This window comes from Drosophila sulfurigaster, chromosome 2R (assembly GCF_023558435.1).
Source record: "Drosophila sulfurigaster albostrigata strain 15112-1811.04 chromosome 2R, ASM2355843v2, whole genome shotgun sequence".
Classification (NCBI taxonomy): domain Eukaryota; kingdom Metazoa; phylum Arthropoda; class Insecta; order Diptera; family Drosophilidae; genus Drosophila; species Drosophila sulfurigaster.
In genome coordinates, this window is record NC_084882.1 from 14,197,755 (window position 1) to 14,221,568 (window position 23,814).

At 44.0% G+C, this 23,814-nt stretch overlaps 3 protein-coding genes across 4 annotated transcripts in view; 2 read left to right on the top strand and 1 right to left on the bottom strand.

Annotated features, from left to right (window-relative positions):
- Positions 1-597: 597 nt before the first annotated feature.
- Positions 598-21,815, top strand: LOC133838683 (papilin). Its single transcript, XM_062269866.1, is given in 21 exon segments — positions 598-1,260; positions 10,917-10,977; positions 11,041-11,219; positions 11,284-12,312; positions 12,372-12,675; positions 12,731-16,595; positions 16,654-16,769; positions 16,771-16,834; positions 17,086-17,256; positions 17,356-18,185; positions 18,187-18,390; positions 18,451-18,634; positions 18,690-18,887; positions 18,972-19,142; positions 19,398-19,822; positions 19,824-19,964; positions 20,175-20,325; positions 20,478-20,915; positions 21,039-21,197; positions 21,264-21,380; positions 21,450-21,815. Coding segments are annotated over 21 exon segments (8,997 nt in total). The 5' UTR covers positions 598-1,237; the 3' UTR covers positions 21,617-21,815.
- Positions 21,816-22,182: 367 nt separating this feature from the next.
- On the top strand, positions 22,183-23,362 carry LOC133838685 (uncharacterized). The gene is made up of 3 exons (XM_062269868.1): positions 22,183-22,456; positions 22,526-22,765; positions 22,833-23,362. The coding sequence occupies exons 1-3, from the start codon at positions 22,385-22,387 to the stop codon at positions 23,163-23,165; spliced, it is 645 nt and encodes a 214-aa protein (XP_062125852.1). The 5' UTR covers positions 22,183-22,384; the 3' UTR covers positions 23,166-23,362.
- The window catches only part of LOC133838682 (dynein axonemal heavy chain 10), a 32,726-nt gene continuing 32,176 nt past the window's right edge, over positions 23,265-23,814 (bottom strand). For both annotated transcript variants that reach the window (XM_062269864.1, XM_062269865.1), the window contains one exon: positions 23,265-23,521. In XM_062269864.1, the coding sequence (XP_062125848.1) occupies positions 23,372-23,521 (150 nt within the window). In that variant the 3' untranslated portion in view covers positions 23,265-23,371. The remainder of the gene's footprint in view (positions 23,522-23,814) is intronic.

A 23,814-nucleotide genomic window follows, 5' to 3' on the forward strand; every position in this document is an offset into this window, starting at 1 on the left:
CACTTGCAACTGCCACTGCATCGCACACCATTAAAACATACAGATGCATATCATGTGTCCTGGGGTTGCATCTAAATTTGTTCGACTTGTTAAAAAATTGAAAATCAAAGTAAACATTCACATGTGTTCTTTAGGGAGCAATTAAACCGAAATAGCCGATGTACACACAGAATATATTCATACATATATACTAAGTATAACATAGTATGCAGTTAGGATCGAGAAAGGACCCTCAGTTAGGGAGATCGGTAACGACATGTGTTCATCAGGCTCTGCTCATTAGGGGCGTTAAATGATCTTGACGGCAACTTTAATTTCAATTTCAACTTGCCACATAGCGAGGGTCTTGAAGTTCCCCTTTCAACACATATAACATTGCAATCTGCAGACACGTGCAGCGCATGTCGATCGCAGAGAGAGAGAGAGAGAGAGAGAAAGGCAGAGGAGCCAAAAGAAAGAGAGGCGCAGAGAACCAGTTGGAGAGATAGAGAGTGAAACCTTGGTTACAAGAGGCGCAACAGCAAAGTCAGTCTTTTGTGTGGACTGTGAGAAGCCGGTTGCAAAGGATCAATCGCATCGATCAGTGATCGCGAAACGCGGAATGCAATAAATAAATACATTGTAAATAATTCAAACTGCCTAAAACCCTTTATCCAGCTTTGCGGCTGATTAGAGACGCAGCGAGAGAACGCAAAACGGAAGCTAAAAACTCGCTGATCATGCCACTATCGCCACTGCTGTTGCTTTGACGTCGACAGCGACCGCAGCAGAGGCAGCAACAGCCAAGCAGCGACGACGCCTTGTGGCTGCGACTGGAACAGAATTAGAGCGATCGAGTCTGGTGCAGATCAGTTGCTGGCGTGCGCTCTAACCCTGCGGGTGTGTGGTGATCGTGATTGTTGATCCGTTGATCGTGCAAGGATATCGAGCACAATTCTTAAATTCTGCCCCCCGTTAATATTTCTTGTTGTCGTCGTCCTTGTTGGCAATGCGCAAGCGCAAAGTGCAAACAAATGTTCGCGTTCATTGTGATAAGTGTGCCAAATAATTAAAACTCAAGTGAGAAACATTTCAAGTGGCAAAGAGTGAACATTCCACATACCCAATATATACTATATACATACCATACAAACACATTTACATATATATATAGTCTACACATTTGTGTGTTGTTTGTCCAAGAAATTCGTGAAGGAGGAGCGCCAAACGCTGTCGATTAATACAAATCAGCAGCGAAATGGATTTATCGAGGCGGTTGCGGTAAGCATCTGACAAATATGTATCCCACAGATACAATTGACAGTCACCAGCAGCATCACGACGAGGACCGTCGTGTTTGGCATGAAATTGATTCCTTTTGTGTTCCCCACAAATTACAGTGTCAATGCGAATTTTAATTTCATTTGAACTACATGTGCAAACACTTGACTTGGCTCTGGCTGCCTCACTGACTGCAGCTACTGAATGTCCTGCTACTCACATGTCTCTCTATCTCTCTCTTTCTATCTATCTCTGTGGGTGTGTGTGTGTGTGTGTGTGAGTGAGTGGAGGGGAATGTCCTGTGTGTGCGCTCTGACTGAGCAACAGGCAGCAGTCGCTTCGTTATTGACACTGCGCGACTGCTATTATCCTGGCCAACATTTTGTTTGCATGCCAAATTACATTGCCCACTTAATTGAAGTTTGTTAATGAAAATGGCAACAAATTTTCAAAGCATCCTTTTTTGTGCCAGCGCAGCCCTGATTGCTGCCAATTTCCGAACCAAACAAATTGCAAAATATATATTCATTGAAAAATGCGACAAAGTTCTTTGCCATATAATTAGATGACAAATCAGTTTAGGAGTAGTTCTATAAAATTCACTCTTTATCTTTATGCATTTCCTTTCGAGGAAAGTATTAAAACTTTTATGATACCATTTTTTTTTTTTATATATTTTTAAATATTGCACAATTTATAAGTGAAATAAAGTCAAGGATTTTTATAGGCATTCCTTGGGAATGTAATGACTTGAAATATTGCATACTCGGAATGTCGATCAAAGTTCTTTTGCTTCATTTTGAAATTTCCGGTTAAAAAAAAATGCCGCTGCCTTTTGCCTGTTACCTGTATCGCCAGCCGTTTTGTTTTACCGCTGCTTTTGTTAGCTTTCGAAATATGCGCATGTGTGTGTGTGAGTGTGTGTGTGCGAACACCAAAATCAAATCAAAATTTCGTATTGAAATGTAAATATTTATCCCCAAGAGTTGCGTCTAAATTGTGTGCCCGGCGTAGGTGAAGTGCGTGCGCTTTGAAGTGCTGCCCGAGAAAAAAAAAGAAACGGCCACAAGGTAAAAGAAAAAAATTGAAAAGCTGAAAAACTGAAGTGAAACAGGCAACACAAGCAGCAAGCAGTTCAAAGTTGACGGCAACTCTGATGCCCTGCCATCGTTGATAGATCTTGATGAAGCTGTAGCTATACACGCTGTACACGCACAGCAACTGGACATATCTTTGCTGTGATCTGAAGCGTTGGCATTAGCCAGCCATCAAACCATCAGTTGACCGCAGTGCTGTGTGTGCGTTTTATTTTTGGCTAAAGTCATAAAGTTGGCCGACAACATAAATGCCTATGAAACTCGTTCCCTTGGCCAGACTCAGACTCATGACCAACTGTTAGTTAGCGCATCCATCCATTCGTCAAGTATTTTAAAGTTTTTCGCGAAAAACTCTGCCCACTTGAAAGAGAAAAATGAGAAAAACTGAAAACTGTTTTATACGTTGACAACGACATGCAGCATCGGCCACCACCGAGGCTGTTTGTTGTTTTGGTTGTTTTTTGTTGGCCGCTTTGTTCTACGGAATTGCGTCAGAATGTGGCCAACACATGACCCGTTTAGCGCTGTCTTTTGGCCAGAAAGGCGCGAACGTTGATGACACGTGTCCGTTGGCTGTAGATTGAATCAAAATTCGCGCGAATATATAATCCAAATAAATCCCCAAGAGATATATATTCTTGAGAATAGATAATTACTCAATCTTTTCAAGTATTTGAATTTATCTATTTTCAATTGGCTTGGCAAAGTGAAACAAACAATTCGGCTGGCCGAATTCATTTACATTGGGCCGGGTCAATAGACAGTGTCGCTAACCAATAACATTTACAAACGTCGCTTAGTTTAATGGCACAAACTAAACATTTTAAAGCACTTGTTGCACACGTGTGTGTATCGAGTGTGTGTGTGTGTTGTGTGATCATTAAGTTGGTCATAACACTTGTTGAGCGAAACTTTGTGACTTGCGATGTCTTTGAACTTGACTCAGATTTTTCATGATTTGAAGAGCAACGTTTTTTTAACTTGTTTAAACACACACAGTATACAAATCAATATGTGGATTACTCATTCAAGTTAATTGCCAAAAATAAAGTCTTACACAATACCGACACCTATATCTCTTCGATTTTTATAATCATATCTGCAAATTGTTTGTTATGCTTTGGCTATAATTTTTCCAACGAAAACGAAAAAGTACTAAATTTCCATCCGCAAGTTGAAGAGCAGAAGCAGAAAAATCAGCATGAATAGTGGCTAAATTGTTTATTAAGTGTTTGTGTGCGTTTAGCTAAGTATAAACAATAAATTCCCCAAAAATTGATGCCATGAAAATGATACAAACACGCACCCAAAGTTGCCATCAAGAAGCAGCAGCAGCAACAACAGCAGCAGCAGAAGCAGCAGAAGCAGCTAGAGTCATGCACACAAGAAGCACGAGGCAAATATAAACACTGCGCTTGCATAATTGAGCCTCGAAATAAATAGTTTAAATAAACGCTGATCTAATACGGCTGCTGCTGGCTGATACTTTCGCGAAAAAGACGGCAATACAACGCCGGAAATGTGCTTCAGATGTGGCAGAAATATTCCCTGAAATTTGATGTTGCACGCATGCAGTCGGTGTGTGTGTGTGTGTGCAAAATGAATTTATCGAATGATGCGGCAAATGAGCAACAAATTAAATGCAAGTCGAGCACAAGGCTTAGACAAACGACTCCTCTTGTTGCTACAGTTGCTGTATCCATGTTGCTTCCATGGCTCAATTGCAGACCAAGTTCATGGAGCAGACATGCTGCATTGGCAACATGTGTGTGCCTTGAGTTTGTTGTCCCCCCAACAAAGTGCCAAATGGCAGTTAATGATTGCAGAAGAAAGATCTGCAAAAAGAGATCTTATTCCCATGACTTTATGCATTATGCTTAATTAACAAAGGCTGCCGACGTCGTCGCATTTAATTATTCCTCCATAGTGCTGCGTTAAATCAAAATGTTGGCCCCCTGTTGCAAATATGTTAATATTTAGTCTAAATGCGGCATCTGTGTATCTGTAGCTGTAGCTGTATCTCTCTCCGTCTCTGGTTCTGTGTCTGTCTGTGTGCTGAATGTACATAATTATATCGATAGGCATGCGAACAAGAGGTCGACGCTCGCTGCAACGCGGAAGATAAAAAGGATGCCCCAAAACAAAACGCACAAAATACGCCGTCGCCAAATTGCAGAGGCCGAAACAAGCCGCAAAACCAAAACAAGACACAAAAGAGAAAAAACTCAAAAAATGAAGAAAAAAAAAAGATTGCTTGACGGCAAAAATATCCAAAATTTCTGCAAAGCAAACGAGTGACAGAGCAGACAGCAGAGGGCTGCAGAGAGAGGGGAGTGGTGAGCGGGGAGCGGGTAGCGGAGTGAATGAGATGCGTCACATGCAGCAGCAGTAAATTCTGCCTAAAAAGCTTTGCAACAGCAACAAGTGAAACAGAGAGCGGACGATGCGAAAACCATAAAAATGTTTTGACTTGTGGCTAAAGACGCGAGTTGCCTCGCTGCTCGCCGCATGTTGCCAGTTGCTGTTGCTGTTGCTGTTGAATGTTGCAGACGTGACTCACATACCGAAAAGCCGAACAGGAGCCCAAATTGAAATCAAAAAAAAAGGGACCTGAAGAACTTAACGACAATATGCAGCCATCAAGTAAGAAGCGCAGCTTGTTGCAACGCTTTTCACCGTTACTCATTCATCGAAGCTGAGTTGCATGCAACAGTCAATTGAAATTGCCAAGAGATGCGCGCCTCGCGCTGCCATCAAACTGCTAAGAATAATAATTCAAATTCCGCCTGATAATTGCGTAATAAATCAATGTCTGCTCTACATTTTGGCTCGTCAGTTAGTTATAGTTGAAATCAAGCAGAAACAGTTCGCAATTCATCTTCAAATTCTGGTGATTACTGTAAATAATACGCAAACTGCTGTGCGTCACGATCTCAAGGATAAAGAATTTCAATTTCGAGCGGTTTACTAATTATGTACGTGATTGCATAATAAATATTGTTATGTTTACTCTTCCCGTAGTTGTTAAGTATGCACAAATTAAGCATACGCATAGTTGCCACACTTTATGTTACGTGAAGTTCTGCAAAATTGTTTCCAAAGATATTTTAAAGTTGGCTAAAATAATAGTACATAAATATAATGCACACAATTTGGCGGCAGATGCGTTTCTTGAATTTTATGCTTTTATTTTGTTTGTTTGTTTAACGTATAAAAATAGCGCACAGATCGCACATTTTTTTTTATCGTGTGTTTCTTTATTAATGCTAAGTATCTAATTTATTAGCTAAAAAGTAATGTAAATATCTATAAAAATTCTGCAGGTAATTATGTGTTGAAATCTGCCAGGGCATCCTGTTGATCTATTTTCAGAACTTGCTTGTAGTGTTTATTTTAGCGAAGTGACTCGAGTGCAAAGTTCAGAAAGCAAAAGTTTTAGAATTCCTTGCTATTAGTTATGAGTACTCAGCGTAGTAAGAGTATGAGTACGAGTACTCACACTCGCACTCGCACTCGAATTCATATTGGTACAACTTCGAGGCACTTGAGTGAGCTTGTTGCAAATCTTGTACCAAATGAGTTGGGCAAATAGAAATTTGCCAATGTTTGCCTTTGGCTTTGCTATGTGAATGTGGGAGGTGGAGGAGAAGGAGGGGAAGGGAGACGAGTGGCAGGCATTATGATGCCTCTAATTAGCTTCACTCCACCATGCCCAGCCACTTCGATGCTGTTGTGGCGTCTGAGACGCATATAATGCGCTTCAAGTGGTCGCCCGGCCGATGCAACATTTGCCATAAAATTTTGTTTACAAGTGTTTGTTGTTGTTGTGTTGTTGTTATTGCCAAGTCAAACATTTGGCTCGCACTCTGAGAGCTGCTGTCAGCCAGTGAAATTTATGGGTCAGTAAGTTGTTGCACTTCGCTTGTGGAGTGAAAAGCAGCACTCACTCTCTTCCATCTTCATCTTCATCTTCCATCTCCATCATGCTGTCAATCTTTGACTGTGCTTAACTGTGCATTCTGTTTGCTCATTTGCTTTGCTCGTTGGCTCAAACGCGTGACAAATATTTCATTAGGCATTTATGCAAACTTTGTTGCTGCTGTTGCTGATGCTGATGCTGATGCAGCACCTTTTAGCCCCAAAAAGCTGCAACTTTGTTGGGTGCTCGACTGTTGCATAATCCTATAGGGGGCAGGGTTTAACGCTCAATAAACAAATGCGTACGTTTGTGATTGTGTTATAATGTTTATTATTTTCACTACTCAATTAAGTTTAATTAATTTTGAAATTGATAATTGCTAGGAATATGCCGTTGCTGGCTCCGAGTGCCAGGCAAAATGACATCCAGACAGGCAGAGAGTCGACAGTTGAGCTCTTTGTGTGTGCGTTGCTTTATGTAAATGCAATTAAAATTTCAACAATGCAAACATTTACATCCGTTTGCAACAAATGTCGATGCGTTGCTCTCTGCCAGCTTCCTCCTAGAGGAAACATCCTCTCGATGGCAGCAACAGCAGCAGCATTTACCTGGCCACACCTCAGCCACAATTTGGCGTTTCGCATTAGTCTGTGTTTGTCTTGCGATAATTGTATGACTATGTAATTGTATTTGCACGTAACTCTGTCTGTCTGTCTGTGTGTGTGTGTCTTTGGCATATGCAACCTATGAAATGGCAACAGATCCTTTCCTCTAATGAGGCTAAGACCAAGGATGCATATAATTGTTGCCGAATGCCGTTTTGTGGCACACTACTGAGTGTCTTGGTTGCAGGCCACAGTCTAATGAGGCTGATTAAACTACACTTTACAACAAGATAATGCATTGATGAAGTAAGCAGTTGCAGAGTGGCAACTGCTATAGCAACTGCATTGCGTTGAAATCAGTGGCACTTCCATTGAACCATATAAAAATGCCAACATTTTTCACAATCTGCAAGTGAGTTGAGGGCAGCTGGGGGTCAAATGATTGCAGCTGACAACAGTGAACAGTGAACAGTGAACAGGGAACAGGGACGGGGGCATTCCATCTTCATCAAAGGCAGCCCGGAGTTGCAGCTGAGGCATGGCATCTGCATGGTGTACGCACCAATGTTGCATGCCGCACTTTTCGATTTGCTTTCAGTGCATTCTTGTACACTTTTTAATAGAACAGAACACAGCGGCTGCCTGACCCTGTTGCCCCGAAACGCGGCGCAACTACTTTGGGTTAATCAAGTGGCATGGGAAACAGCACAAAGTGAAGATGCCTTCCCCTCCCCCTTTTTCCTCTTGTGTAGCCTAAGTGGGGGCGTTTGCTTGCCACGACCTAGTCGATGAGTCATGTGTGGCAATGTATAAACAAATCAACCGTCTTCTACTCGTACTCGCACTCGTCGTTGTACTATATTTTAGTTTGCCTATCTGCCTTCTATCTTCAGGTGTGGATTCTGCCTTCGATTTATATTGCTTTTGGCCAGGTTGCGAGTGTGTGTGCTTTTTGTTTAGATTTCCTTCAACTTGCCACATACTTATTTCTGTTAGTTTTGACTTTTGTTTAACATAGAATTTAAATGTAATTTGTTTTTGGTCTTGAGCTCGATGGGGCTAAGTGCAGGCACTTGTAGAGTAAGTGCTGTTGTTATACTTGTTATCGTTGCTCTTGTTGTTGCTCTTGTTGCTGTGGCTGCTGTTATTGTTGTTGTTGCGCCTCATTAGCAGACGCGTTATTTATGATGGCCATTGCAACAACAACCAACTGCACTTGTTGCCACTTGCCAGAGTTTCAGAACAAGTGTGAGAGCATCCATCCATAGGATGTGAAGTAAATTCCGAACAAACATCCCCTTCTCAATCACAGACAAAAACAAAATAAAAGAGTACTCCGACCCAGTTTCGACAAACTCTAAAAATATATATATTCTCGTACTTAGCAAATAGAACATGCATTAGCATTGTCAGTTGTTGAGAGATGTGTAAAATTAAGAGTCAGAAAATAAGATGTATGGAGTACATAATTGACTTCATTTTGATTGTAATGAGACAGAGAAGTGCAGCTAAAAATATCAATTTGAACATTTTAGTGTTAAATAATAGTTTTCGAGCAGCTCACATTGTTTGCTTAAAATAATTCAGCTATTTTCGTATTAGCTTGAATTTGATTTTCTAGCAATCCATTTTCTTTAATCCGAAATATAAACAAACTAACATAATATAGCACCCTTCAAAGATTTCTATGAAATTGAATGTTTTATGCTCGACGAACTCGCTGATTTATTTGTATTCTTTTTAGTTTAATTTGCAAATTTCTAAATCACTCATATTGAATTAAAATGAATATTAGGAAATGTATCTTATGCTAATTGTAATAAATTATTGAGATGTTTATTAAATTATAAACAAATAAGAATTTATTATTCCCCATAACTAACAGAATATTGACAGCAATTTGATAAATTTGGCAAATTTAAGGAGGAGTTTCGTCATTAATGCATGCCAGCTTATCCAAAGCAACTCACTTTTCCCATTGTTTGGCGGAGTTGCTGTAACCAAAGCGGATCTCAAACAATGCAGTCCATTGTTTTGATTGTTTAAATGAAATCCTTTCTTTTCGGTTTAGCTGGAACTGTTAATTGAACCAGAACCGGAGCATCGTGTGGAAAGCTGTTTGGGGCCATGATCTTGGCCATTAGTGCAGTGGGCAGTGGGTTGCCCCAGATTGCCGACCATAATCCAATTGGGAGCATTCACAACAAAGGCGTTTCTCTGCTTTGGTAAACATATTAACCTGCACATTATTGTGTTATGCGTTATCTGATGTTTCTGGTATTGTTGGAAAGTTTCCTCTGAATTTCGAGCATTTCCGCTGTTTGTTTGACATTCATGTGGCGATGGAGGCGTCGGTCGTTGTGGCCACTAGTTTTGACGATTGTGTGCGGCAACTGTTTATGTTTGTTGTCACGTGGCATCCGCCACCATATGTGGCAACTACTGGTAATCCACACACACACACACGCACATAGACACACGCGCGCACTATCCCTACATATGTTTCTGTCTTTAGCATTTTTTGGGAATATTTCACGTGGTGCAAATTTTTGCGTAATCAGCAGTAAAAAGCAAAATGAAAGCAAAATGGAATCAAATGCAATCTCAGCATATTTTGGTTGAACTATCCAATTAATAGCGCGTCGCTGTTGTCGCCTTGGTCCAAAGTCCTGGTTGGGGATGCCACAGAGTTGCGGGTCCTGCTGCTGGTGTATCCTGTTTGCGTGACGCAATGGCTAAGGAGGCGTCTGAGCGACGCCGCCTCGAGCTCAAGGCAACCCCGACTCAATGGACTGTAAAATGTGTGCCTTGTTGTTGTTATTGTTGTTGTTGTTGTCGGTGTTCTGGCGTTGTCATTGCGCACTTGCCAAAGCAATAGGTGTCCTGGCATTGGTTTCAAAAGGGAAATGCGCTCAAATTGCATTAAAATGCCAACACAGAAGCATAAAAATTATGGCCACACTTGGCGTGCCTCCTGGCCCTGTCATAAGCAGCACGCCCTGCTGTGCCCTACAGTCAACATCCGCATCAGCATCACCATCAGAGTCGCAATCAGAGTCGGAGTCGGAGTCACAGTCGTAGTCGAAGTCAGTCGAAGGCGTCCAAGTGTAACAAAACGCAAGCTCCTTGCACGCAGCGTCAAAAATTAAATTGGCAAGCCACCAACAATGAGAACAGATCCTTGGATGGGTCGGGGACAGGACTGGGGAGATGGCGTTGCTTGCAACATTGAACGCTTTTGACATATTCACGCAAGTTGTCCTCGGCTCTCTCGCTGCTCTGGTGACTGCGGCTGCGACTGTGGCGTCGCCTTGTCTGCGGCATAATCATATATTCTCTGCTGGCTGGTACTTATTATTTGCTTGTTCTTCTATTTTGTCCTTTTTCTTCTGTGCTTTTCATTTTTTTTTAGTTTATTTTTGGCAAATCGGCAGGAAGCACTGCTAAATTATGTCTTGTTTATGTGGCATTGCATATTTATGACCAAGGCGGCGGAGCACAATAAAAATTTTCTTAGCAAGAGCAATTGCAAAAATTTGAGTTGACCAAGTTCCATTGAGCGAGCTCCCACACTCACCATGCGCTGGGCGATGCAAAAAAACAAGTTCAATGTTTGTTTGCTTTGACCACACAGAGCACAAAAAAAAAAAACAAAAACAAGTTCATGCTGCCATTGTTGTCGTTGTGGCCAATGTTGCTGTTGTTGCGAAGCCCTAGAAAAGTTTATTTGTTCACCTTTAGCTGAATGTGGCATGCCTCTTTTGAGAAAGTCGTTGACAAGTGACTGACTCCACATTCCTCTCCTGCTTGCTACAATCGCCTGTTGAGTGGACTTTTAATGAGTCTGTGTGGCCGGCGAAGCATGCGGCAAAGTAAACAAATATTTGCAACAAGTCAACACGTGACGCGACGTGTCGTGACGCGCTTTATGACTTTGCTTCATGAATGGGAGACTCGTCTTGTGAATTGCAAATTGTGACAGCTTGAGCAACAATTTAATTAAATTCTGTCCATTTGGTTTTGATTTTTTTGCAGCTCAACTGCCTTGGTAGCATTCATTGTCCTAATTGGCATACAGAACACAGAAAGTAGATTCGTAAGTATATTCATTCTATTCGAATAACCTAAGACTATAGCCTAAGCGATTATTCTACCACAGCCTGGACTACGCGCTAAAAGACAGTATGGTGCACAATTGTATTTACCCGGTAGCTATGTGACGCCCGGTGGCGAGGGTGATGATCCCAACGAGTGGTCAGCCTGGAGCTCCAGCTCCGACTGTTCCCGCACCTGTGGTGGCGGTGTCTCCTACCAGACGCGCGAGTGCCTACGACGAGAGTGAGTCACAAAAAATTATACATTCATAGATGTGTATTCATTGGACATTCATTCATTCATGTAGCTACAATGGCGAAGCTATGTGCAGCGGTGGCAGTCGTCGTTACTATTCGTGTAACACGCAGGATTGTCCCGAGGAGGAGGCTGACTTCAGGTCGCAGCAATGCTCACGCTTCAATGATCAAAAATTCGATGGTGTCCTCTACGAGTGGGTGCCCTACACCAATGCAGCCAATCCTTGTGAGCTAAACTGCATGCCGCGTGGCGAACGCTTCTACTATCGCCAAAAGGAGAAGGTTGTCGATGGCACACGGTGTAATGACAAGGACTTGGATGTCTGTGTGAATGGACAGTGCCTGTCCGTCGGCTGTGACATGATGCTGGGAAGCAACGCCAAGGAAGACAAATGTCGAAAGTGCGGCGGTGATGGTAGCACTTGCAAGACCATTGACAACAACTACAGCTCCGGTGATCTCGCTGCGGGTTACAATGATTTGCTGCTCATACCTCAAGGAGCAACAAATATACGAATTCAGGAATCGACGCCATCCAATAATTATTTGGCCTGTCGCAATCAGACGGGACACTATTATCTGAACGGTAACTGGCGCATTGATTTCCCGCGTCCCATGTTCTATGCGGGCGCCTGGTGGAATTATCAGCGTAAACCGATGGGATTTGCTGCTCCTGATCAGTTGACTTGTAGTGGTCCGATTTCTGAGAGTATCTACATTGTTATGCTGGTACAGGACAAGAACGTAAGCGTGGACTACGAGTATAGTATTCCTGAATCATTGAGCCACAGTCAACCCGATTCGCATACATGGACACATCGCGAGTTTGGGCCATGCAGTGCACAATGCGGTGGTGGCACACAGTCACGTCAGGTTAGCTGTCACAATCGCATTAACTTGCAAGAAGTTGATGCTGCTCTTTGTGAAGCAGAGTCTAAGCCAGCCGAGAGTCAAGTTTGCGGCACGGAGCCTTGTGCTCCCCACTGGGTAGAGGGCGAATGGTCAAAGTGCTCAAAGGGCTGTGGTTCGGATGGCTTCCAAAATCGCACTGTCACCTGTGAACGAATTTCTTCTGATGGGTATATAAATTTATTGCGTTTCATTTAGTTCCACAATTCAATGATTTTTAATTGAACAGTACTCATACGTCGGAAGATGACGCCGTCTGTCTGAAGGAAGTCGGGAACAAACCGGCAACGGCTCAGGAGTGTAATCGCGATGTAAAGAACTGTCCAAAATATCATTTGGGTCCCTGGAAGCCATGCGATAAGTTGTGCGGTGAGGGTAAGGAAACCAGAAAGGTTAAGTGCTTCATCAAAGAAAATGGACGCAAACGAGTTTTACCTGATGAGGATTGTGTGGAAGATAAGCCCGAAGAGGAGAGATCTTGCCTGCTAACACCCTGTGAGGGCGTCGATTGGATCGTATCCCAGTGGAGTGGAGTAAGTGATAAAAATGTTCTGTTTAAACAATGATTTAATTGCGCTGAATTTTCAGTGCGAAGCTTGCGGTCAGGATACTGAAACTCGAACTGCTATTTGTGGCTCTAAGAATGGAAAGGTCTATCCAGAGAAGTTCTGTGGATCTAAAGCTCCAGAGCTATCGAGATCGTGCACTTCATCAAAATGTGACTCTCAATGGTTCACATCTGAATGGAGCAAGTGCTCAGCCGCGTGTGGAAAAGGTGCTCAGTCCCGTATTGTCATGTGTGGAGTTTTTGATGGCAAAGGTATTAAGACGGTTGACAATTCTAAGTGTGATGCAGCTACGAAGCCTGAAGCGAAGCAGGAATGCGAAGGCGAGGCGAAGGAATGTCCTGGACAATGGTTCACGGGTCCGTTCGGTCATTGTAGCAAGCCTTGCGGTGGCGGTGAACGCGTTCGTGAGGTATTGTGCCTATCCAACGGCACCAAGTCCGCCAATTGTGATGAATTGAAGGTCCAATCGATTTCCGAAAAATGTAATACTCAGGCATGCACCAAGGATCAAGTTCTACCACTCAGTAGTACTGATAAACCCATTGAGGATGATGAGGAAGAATGCGCTGATGATGAGTTTGAGTTGGTCACAAGTGATGTAACAGATGAAACCAAGGTCACTGAATCTGTTGATCTCGATGATGTTACCGATACGATGGCTTCGCTTTCAACTGACGATTTGATGTTGAGTGATAGTCCATATACGTCTTCAGGAGATTCCTCTGATACAACAGATAGCACCGTTGAAGGTTCAGGCTCAGAATCTACTTCAGAGAGCAGTATTTCGACAGAAGGCAGTGGAGATGAAGAATCCAGCTCCACAGATGTGTCAGGATCTACAGACGCATCCAGCTCGACAGAAGCCACAAGCTCCACAGATGTATCAGGCTCAACAGATGCTTCAAGTTCCACTGACGTTTCTGGTTCGACTGAAGTGTCAGGATCAACTGATGCTTCAAGCTCAACAGATGCTTCAAGCTCAACAGAGTCTTCAAGCTCAACAGATGCTTCAAGCTCTACTGACGCTTCCAGCTCGACCGAATCTTCCATTTCAACTGAAGTATCAGGTTCTACGGATGCCTCTGCCTCAACAGACGCGTCTAGCTCAACAGACGCATCCAGCTCAACAGACGTCTCCGGTGCTACTGAAGGATTAGCTTTGACTGAGGTGTCAGGATCAACAGAAGTCTCTGGTTCAACGGAAGTGTCAGGCTCAACCGAAGCGCCAGGTTCAACCGATGCATCTTCCGATACATCAGGATCCACTGAAGTTGCAGGATCAACTGAAGAGTCAAGCTCAACTGCAGAGTCGGGCTCAACAGATGTTTCAGGATCCACTGACGATTCTACAGACACAACAGTTTCTGGATCAACGGATTCAAGCGATTCAACGTCCGATTCATCAGCATCCACTGATAGCGCGAGTAGTAGTCAATCAGAATCATCGACAGAATCAACAGAAACGACGGTTTCATCATCAACAGAAAGCACCCCTGAAACTTCATCAGAATCAACCGAATCAACAGTTTCCTCATCCACTGATTCCACAACTGAAAGTTCGACAGATACTTCAAGACAGTCGTCGGAAGGAACAAGTGAAACAACTGTTGGCTCATCAGATAGCACCGAAAAAGAAGGATCTTCCGAAAGTACACCTTTGGAAGAGTCAACCGATGCATCGTCAAATGGATCAACTGAAAGCTCTACTGTCGGATCGTCTGACATCACCACCGAGAGCTCAACAGATGGTTCCTCTGATGGTTCTTCTGATGGCTCCACCGATGGTTCGACTGATGGCTCAACCGATGGCTCAACCGATGGTTCCACCGATGGCTCACAATCGACAGAATCGACGATCACACAAGGCTCTGAATCTACTGAAAGTACCTCCGAAGGAGCAAGCACTGGCTCAACTCTTGAAGGTAGCACTGAGGATGGCAGCTCCAGCTCGTCGGATAGTTCTGGCTCTACTGACGTCTCTGAAACAACTGAGTTTGCTGGATCAACTGATTCTTCCGTATCGACAGATTCTACCTCCACAGTCTCTCCTGATACCACGGGATCTACCGAAGTTACCTCGTCTGTCTCTGACATCTCTTCAACTAGCGATTCGACATTAACTACTGAAAGTGGACCTACAACCGAAAGTGGAGCTACGACCGAAAGTGGGGCTTCTACGGAAAGTGGAGCTACTACTGAAAGTGGAGCTACTACCGAAAGTGGAGCTACTACCGAGAGTGGTGGTACCACTGAGACAACCGAAAGTGGACCTACTTCTGAATCAACATCAGAAGGTTCCACTGACAGTTCCCTGTCAACCGAGGAAGAAACCACCAACGATATCTGGAGTTCTACAGATTCAAGCACTCCACATACTTGGGAGACTACGCTTACACCTGATAAGGAGACATTGCGTAAATGTAAGTCCAAGAAGAAGAATTGTGACAAGTCAGAGTTTGGTTGCTGTCCCGATGGTAAAACAACAGCTAAGGGTCCATTCGATGAAGGTTGTCCCATTGCGAAAACTTGCGCTGACACCGAATTCGGATGTTGTTCGGATGGAGTTTCTCCAGCCGAAGGCAAAAAGAACAAAGGATGTCCCAAATCCGCATGTGCGGACACACTTTTCGGCTGTTGCCCAGACAAATATACTGAAGCTGAGGGCGAAGATAATGAGGGTTGCCCAGAACCAACAACACTGCCACCAACAACGACAACAGAAGCAACAGAAGGTGAAACTACAACAGAATTTGATGGTTCAGGTTCTGGTGACACTTCAATCTCAACAGAAGCCGATACCGCTGTTACGTCCTGCGCCTTTACAGAGTTCTCTTGCTGTCCAGATGGTAAAACTCCTGCCAAGGGTGAAAACTTTGCAGGCTGCGATGAGCCAGAAAGTCGCCAGGGTTGCGAGAAATCACAATACGGTTGTTGCCCAGATCGTCGTACACCTGCAGCCGGTCCAAATGGTCAAGGATGTGCTGCTTGCACAGCCGAACCCTTCGGTTGCTGCCCGGACAACGAAACTCCTGCTCATGGTCCTCAATACGAGGGTTGCTGCATTAATTCACGATTTGGTTGCTGTCCCGACAACATTCGCCCTGCTTATGGCGAGAACTTCGAGGGATGTGAGTGCGAACGTTCGCCCTATGGTTGTTGCCCTGACCAGAAGACCTCAGCGCGAGGCCCTCAACTGGAGGGATGTCAATGCGAAACCACACCGAACGGTTGTTGTCCCGACAAGATTACTGCTGCTCAAGGACCCAAGTTCGAGGGTTGCCCATGCGAGACAATGCAATTCGGTTGCTGCCCCGATGGTCTTTCCTTTGCTCGAGGACCACATAACCAGGGATGTCATTGCGCCCAGTCCGAGTTCAAATGCTGCGAGGATGACAAGACGCCAGCAAAGGGACCCAACTTTGAGGGATGCACCTGCGTTGAGACTCAGTTCGGTTGTTGTCCAGATGGTGTTACCAAGGCGCTGGATGATAAATTCGGAGGCTGTGAGAATGTTCAAGAGCCTCCTCAAAAGGCTTGCGGCCTGCCCAAGGAGCAAGGTAGCTGCGGCAACTTTAGCGTCAAGTACTACTTTGATACCTCCTACGGAGGCTGTGCTCGATTCTGGTATGGAGGTTGTGAAGGCAATGGTAATAGATTTGAGACCGAAGCTGAATGCAAGGAGTCCTGCCAGGAATATACCGGACAACATGTGTGTCTGTTGCCCAAGAGCTCTGGCCCCTGCCAGGTGTTCTCCAAGAAGTGGTACTTCGATTCGGATCGTAATCGCTGCGAAGAATTCCAATACGGAGGATGTTATGGTACAAACAATCGTTTCGATACCCTCGAGGAATGCCAAGGCACTTGTGCTATCAGCGAAACTCTGCGTAAGTCCACCATGAAATAGAAAGAATACATATAAATAACTATGAATTCTCGTTGTAGCACCTTGTGAGCAGCCTGAAGAGAGCGGACCCTGCAACGGAAACTTTGAGCGTTGGTTCTATGACAACCAGACCGATATTTGTCGTCCCTTCCGCTATGGCGGCTGCAAGGGCAATAAAAAACAACTATCCTACCGAACATGCCTGCAGCTACAGCTGTCGGCAACCAGGAGTGCTTAAAGGTTTGAGATTCAATTCATTTCTGTTGGCTTCAATGGTTGATTGGGCTTGTATTATCAATGTTTTTTTTTGCTTGGGTTTTAGTTTAAGTTTTACTTGCATTTTTTTGGTTATGGTATGCTCAATTTCCTTTATTTTGCTTGGCTTTTGTTTTTGCATGATTGTTTGTTACTTGCAATATCCTACACCTCCCGTCCATAAAAAACCTCCTGCATGTCAAATACTTGTACCCGTACTCGTGTCACACATCCAGAGCAATGCTCATTGCCTAAACAAACCGGTGATTGCAGCGAGAAGCATGCCAGATGGCATTTCTCGGAAACAGAGAAGCGTTGCTTGCCCTTCTACTACACGGGTTGCAATGGCAACAAGAACAGTTTTCCCACATTGGAATCATGCGAGACTCATTGTCCCCGGCAAGTTGGTAAGCTTTAAATGTTGTTGCGTCTGCTTTTGATGTGCGCAAATTGAAATTCTCAAAGAGTAAGCTATGCTAACATTGTCTAATTATATTGCCTATTAGCCAAGGACATTTGCGATATTCCCGCTGATGTCGGTGAGTGTGCCAACTACGAATTTGCCTGGTACTACGATACCAAGGAGACAGCCTGTCGACAATTTTATTATGGTGGTTGTGGCGGTAATGAGAATCGCTTTGCCACCGAGGAAGCTTGTTTGGCTCGCTGTGAGAAGAAACCTGAGCCACCAGCGCCGGCGCCAGCGCCAGCAGAGAGCAGTGTGGATGTCTGTGATCAGACAGAGGATCGCGGTGAATGTGACAGTTATTCTCTTAAATGGTTGTTTGATAAATCGAGTGGTGTCTGTCGTCAGTTCTATTATGGCGGCTGTGGCGGCAATGGTAATCGCTTCGAAACCGAATCTGATTGTCAGCAACGTTGTGCACCACGAGAACCGGAAGTGCAACCAGAACATCGTCCACAAGAACCTAAAGCTCAGCCCTCGGGTAACTTATGTGAACAACCAGCCGCTGTGGGTGATTGTGACCAGTATGTACTCAAGTGGAACTATAACTCAACTGCGGGTCAATGCCAGCAGTTCTATTATGGCGGCTGTGGCGGCAATGACAATCGCTTTGAGACGGAACAAGAATGCGCTGAACGTTGTACTGCTAGCGTAGAGGAAGAACCACGTCCCGATGATAACACGATCAAGTGCTCTAGACCCTTGGATGCTGGCAATTGCAATGATAACATTACACGCTGGTACTATAACCATCAGGATGGACTTTGCGATGAGTTCGTCTACTCCGGCTGCGGTGGCAATGAGAACAACTATGCCACCGAAGAGGAGTGCGAGAATGAATGCAATGCTGTGCACGATACTTGCGCTCTTCCCCCCGATACCTGGTCGCTGTAATGACATCTCACGTCGCTGGTACTTCGATGGACGCACCGGCGGCTGTCACGAATTCCAGTTCACCGGTTGCCGAGGTAATCGCAACAACTTCGTATCGGAAAGACTCTGCTTGGAGTACTGTCGTCGTGATCTGGCGCAACCAGAGCCGCAACCAGAGCCGCAACCAGAACCACAACCTCCAGTACGTTATGCGAACCTCACTAGTAAATATAATTATAAAATAAATGGTAATATCTTACAGACTTACTCGGTTTGCACACAAGCTCCAGAGGCTGGTGAATGCGACAATCATACGGCAGCTTGGTTCTACGATAGCGAGAGAATGGCTTGTACCGCCTTCAGTTATAGCGGCTGTGGTGGAAACGGTAATCGATTTGAGACCCGTGATCAGTGCGAGCGCCAGTGCGGCGAGTTCAAGGGAGTTGGTAAGTAGAAATTTATAGTGTTGAGTTCTAGGCGTGTATTAATATGTTGTGTTAGACGTTTGCAATGAGCCGGTGACAACGGGACCTTGCACTCAATGGCAGACCCGTTACTACTTCAATGCCCAAAGCCAATCTTGTGAGCCCTTCACATATGGTGGCTGCGATGGTACTGGAAATCGTTTCAATGACCTCTATGAGTGCGAAACGGTTTGTTTGGCTGGCCGAGAGCCACAGCAAACGGGTGTGACCAAAGGTAACAAACAGTTGCTGATTAGAGCTGCGAGAGGCGTTACTTTAATTCTTTATTTTGTTTTTGATTTTGTGACGATGTAAGCAGATATCTGCCGACTGCCGGTGGTCATCGGTCGTTGCAACGGACCGGCAGTGCAGGAGCGTCGTTGGTTCTATAATGATGAGCAAGGCACCTGTGTGTCCTTTATTTACTCGGGTTGTTCGGGCAATCAAAACAATTTCCGTTCATTTGAAGCATGCACAAATCAATGCGGAAGTAAGACTGCCATTTCAACAAAAAAAAAAAAATCAGCACACGAGCACTCTGCACTCATCTGATTAATTTACCACCTTCTAGGCACCTTATCTTGCACTTTTGCACCTTGTAGCTAGTTCACTCTTGCTTGTTAGTTTAAGCGTAGACATTGCATTCTTTGCGCACTCTCACTTAGCTCAGCACGTAGCTAATTATAGTAGTCTAGGAACTATCTCGTTATTGTAAACTTCTAAATGTATTTGCAACTCTTCACAGATCCTATCAACAATGAAGTTCCCCAGGGCGTCCCAGAGAATCGCTGCGAACAATACGACAACGAATGCCGCGATAGGCGCTGCCCATATGGAGTGCGTCGTCAGCCAGCCGCATCGCAACCTGAGTGCGAGGAATGCGTCTGTGAAAATCCTTGCGATGGCCACTCATGCCCCGAAACCCAGCAATGTACCATTGATGTGTCAAACAGCGGTGACAAGTTCGAGGCCATCTGCCGCGATATCAACAAGCCTGGCATCTGTCCACAACTGCAGGCCAATGCCAGCAACTGCAACCGCGAATGCTACACCGATGCCGACTGTCGCGGTGACAACAAGTGCTGCAGCGATGGCTGCGGATTCCTCTGTGTGCGTCCAGCACGTCCCACACAACGACCAAACACCCCAGCGCCAGCTGTCATCTATCCGGGGTGAGGTCAAGGCTACATTGGACCACAAGGAACCTGAGGAACTCGACGTACAGACCTCGATTGGTGGCATTGCTGTGCTGCGCTGCTTTGCCGCTGGCAATCCGGCACCAAATATTACCTGGTCTCGAAAGGATGTGGTGGTATGTAGCTAGACGTTGAAAGTGACCTATTTTTTTGAATATACGTAGATTCAAGAGCCAATTCAAGGGATCCCAACATTGAATTTGTATCCAAAGTATATTATATTTTTATTTAGAATCATTAATCAGCTTAATTGTTCGTTGTTTTTAATGAATACTAATTATTATATATTCTTTAATTTAAATATTTGATTTGTCTACTCCTTGCAGATTGATACCAACCAAGGCCGCTATGTGCTCACCTCTAACGGTGATTTGACCATCGTCCAGGTGCGCCAGACGGATGACGGCACCTATGTGTGCGTGGCCAGCAATGGACTCGGCGAGCCAGTGCGTCGCGAGGTTTCACTGCAAGTAACAGGTGCGTGCTTAGGTGTTAATTATTTACTATATTTCATTTTGGTGTTGGCATCTTAACTAACTACTTTTGTTCTTGCAATTGTGAATGTTGCTTGCTTTTTAACCCGTTTGCATGACATTTTTGGTGTTGGTTTTGCACGTTGATGTTACTAGAACAACGAAATATTCCCGTCTACATCTATGGGGAGTCAAATGTCACACAACTTGTGCAATTTAATCACCCCGCGTTGATTCGCTGCCCGGCTGGCGGCTACCCGGCACCACATGTTGACTGGTGGCGCAATAACAAACGCATTGGCCTTGGCAGTGATCCTGGCCAGATGAATCCCGATTATTCGCTGTTCTTCCGCTCTATTCAGCTCACGGATCTTGGTGAATACAGCTGCGAGGCATACAATGAGGGACGCCCAGTCTCGTTGCGTGTGACCCTCAAGGCAGTTGGCCCAGCTCGTGCTTTAAATAATGAGCAAGCCAAATACTTGCAATATGTTATTGACCCCGCTACCGCACCAGTCACTCAAAGACCCACATATCCCTATAGGCTACAACGACCGGTCTATGTGCCACCTCCGGTGGTGGAAACACCAAGAGGTAAGTAGATTTTGCATGATTTAATTCTAACATAACATATACTGGAATGGTTTGTTTTGCCTGTTTATATATGTGTGGTTCATTGAAGAAGAAAGTTTGTTAATATAACGATTTATTGAACAGTTAATGCGCAAACCGTGATTGGCCTCGATCCGCAGAACACCTATACTCCCGGCTCGACAATTGCCATCGGATGCTCCGTGCAGGGATATCCTACACCAAACGTAACCTGGGCTAAGGATAACACACCTCTTTACAACAGCGAGCGTGTGCAAATTATATGTAAGAAACTTTTTTTTTTTTGTGTGAAAAATTCTGAAGAAATTATATCTTATATTTCATCAACAGCCACAGCGCATCGTCTGGTTATTAGCGACGTTAACACCGAGGACTCTGGCATCTATAGCTGCACAGCCCGCAATGCGTTCAGCTACCATACTAGCCAAACGGAGGTTCACATCGAAAGTAAGTATTTAAGTTAAAAAAATCTTAAATTTTACTGAAATTTAATGAATTTGCTTTCTTTCCTCTTAGCTGTCGTCCCAGTGTCGCCGGACTGTATCGATAATCCGTACTTCGCCAACTGCAAGCTGATCGTACAAGGAAAGTACTGTGTTAACAAGTACTATGCCCAGTTCTGTTGTAGATCCTGCACATTGGCTGGCCAGATTGCGCAGGCTCATCCCAATGCGCTTTATTAATTCCATACTACAACACTACCAACTACCAAATCCTATCAAGCCAAGCATCTTTGTTTGATTTCTGCATTGAATTGAGTTTAAACCAGGAAAGAAGATGAGCAAGTTCACAAAGCCAGCAGAGAGACCAAAAAAAAATAATACAAAAAATAAACAAAAAACCGCCAATTTCATAGCCAATAGATCAACTAAAAAACAAAAATAAGATACCAGAACAAATAAAATAATATTTAATAATGATAAATAACGAACAGAGCTTACTTAGTAACCTATACGAATATTTCTTCCAGCACAAAAGAAAATAGTATTAGTATTTTATGTTTTTGTTCCTATTTATTTCTCGATTTAAATTCAATCCATAGAGACGAAAGTGGCTAAAAAAACTTATTTTCATTTTATATATCTTTTAGTGTTTTTTCTATACGATATTTGTGCAAACGAGTAAAGCAATTTAAGTTTTTAAAATATTTGTAAATAAATTAAAATTATATAATAAAGAGAGTGCATATGTATAAAACAACGTCTGTATATCTAAAGCAATGATTTCAAACTGTCAACACAATCTGGCAACGCTATGCGGCAAGGGGTTATTGATTTTCCACAGACTTTTCCATATGCTGCAGCTGTTTTCTTTTGGATTCTGCGCTCTACGTTCGCAGGGTGGTTTGGAGTTTGGGAGTGATAATAAAACTTGTTTGTGTTTTGTCATCGCGTGCAATTTTACTAGATTATTATTAAGTCGAAATATAAAAGTTTAGGTTTAGTCACAGCATGGAGGACAGCGGCATCGACAGCGAGGATAGACAGTCAAATATATTTGAGGATGGTGCTGCTGGTTTACTGGTAAGTGTGGTCAACTAACGAAATTAAACAAACCGAGAACAAAGACATCATGGCCAAGCCCAAATGCAGAAAAGTGCCAGTGGAGCGCCGAAACATATGTCCGATCTGGAGTTTGAGGTGGCATTTAGGGGTGCCAGCAACAAAGTGTATGCGCCAACAACCATTGAAATCGATGAGGATAGAGCTGGAGGAGCACGCGGAGCCGAGGGACACAACGAACCGCCAAACACCTGCCGCATACTGCAACGCAAACTGGAACTGAAGGTCGAGCGTGCCAGGCGCAACTATACACAGTACCAAGAGGAGCAGGTTGGTCCCCGTTTCAAGTTGAAGGTCTTCTGAGCTTCGTGGAGTCAATTTTATTTTATTTTTGCAGGCCACTAAGACACAGGCAGCCACGCTTATACCCATCAACCGCTTACCCATACCAGGGGAACAGGAGCAGAAGCCGCTGGTCGATTACAAGTCTGAGAGCAGCGATGAGGCCGAGGAGATATCATTTTTCCCCGCACAGCTGAAGCGTGCCAAACGACGTCAGCAAAATCATGAGCTCACAGACACATTCAGCATACAGGAGATGACCATTGAATCGGATCTGGAGTCCGATGATAGCGGTGGCACTCAGAATCTCGAGCTTCTTTTGCCCTCCATGAAAACCAATATATTGGATAAGTTTAAGAGCTGCTTTGGCTGCTGGCGGCGCAGGTAATGCCCGGGGAGGCAATGCATCCAGGTTCAGGCACAAGACACGTTATTGAAAGGCACTAGATATTCATTTGTAGACACAATATACAATACGATATATTCATATTTAACATAATTATAATATATAATTGCCAATACTAGATGATCTACACTACAGATATATTTGAAAGCGAGTAAAGTAAATCTTGTAAGAAATGCCAATAGTGGTTTCTATGTATCTGTGTTTAAGGTTAAGCATACGCCCTGTAATATCCAATGACTGAGATCCTCAGAGGTTGCCAGATTAGCCTCAAATACCAGACCAACTCCCATGGCATTGCGGCGCAGCGATGTGGTGTAAACAGGCGCCAAGAAAGTGTTCTGTAAAAAAAAAATCGATTAAATTAATGGTCGAGTGTAAGTATATATATTTATTTGAGAAGATGACGTATATTCTCTTGACTTTAATAGGTTCAATTAGATCATTCTGCTTAATGTCGCAACTACAATGCGCCTTTAATCTCTGTCAAAAACTTAAGCTTGCCGCATTTAAAATCAGAAACAATTAGCACAACAGCTGCCCCATTAGCCGAGGCGTTGCAGAAGTGGGAGACTGGTGGTAATTTAGTGCACAGCATTTAAACAAATATCAGCATGCATGCGAGTGTACAGAC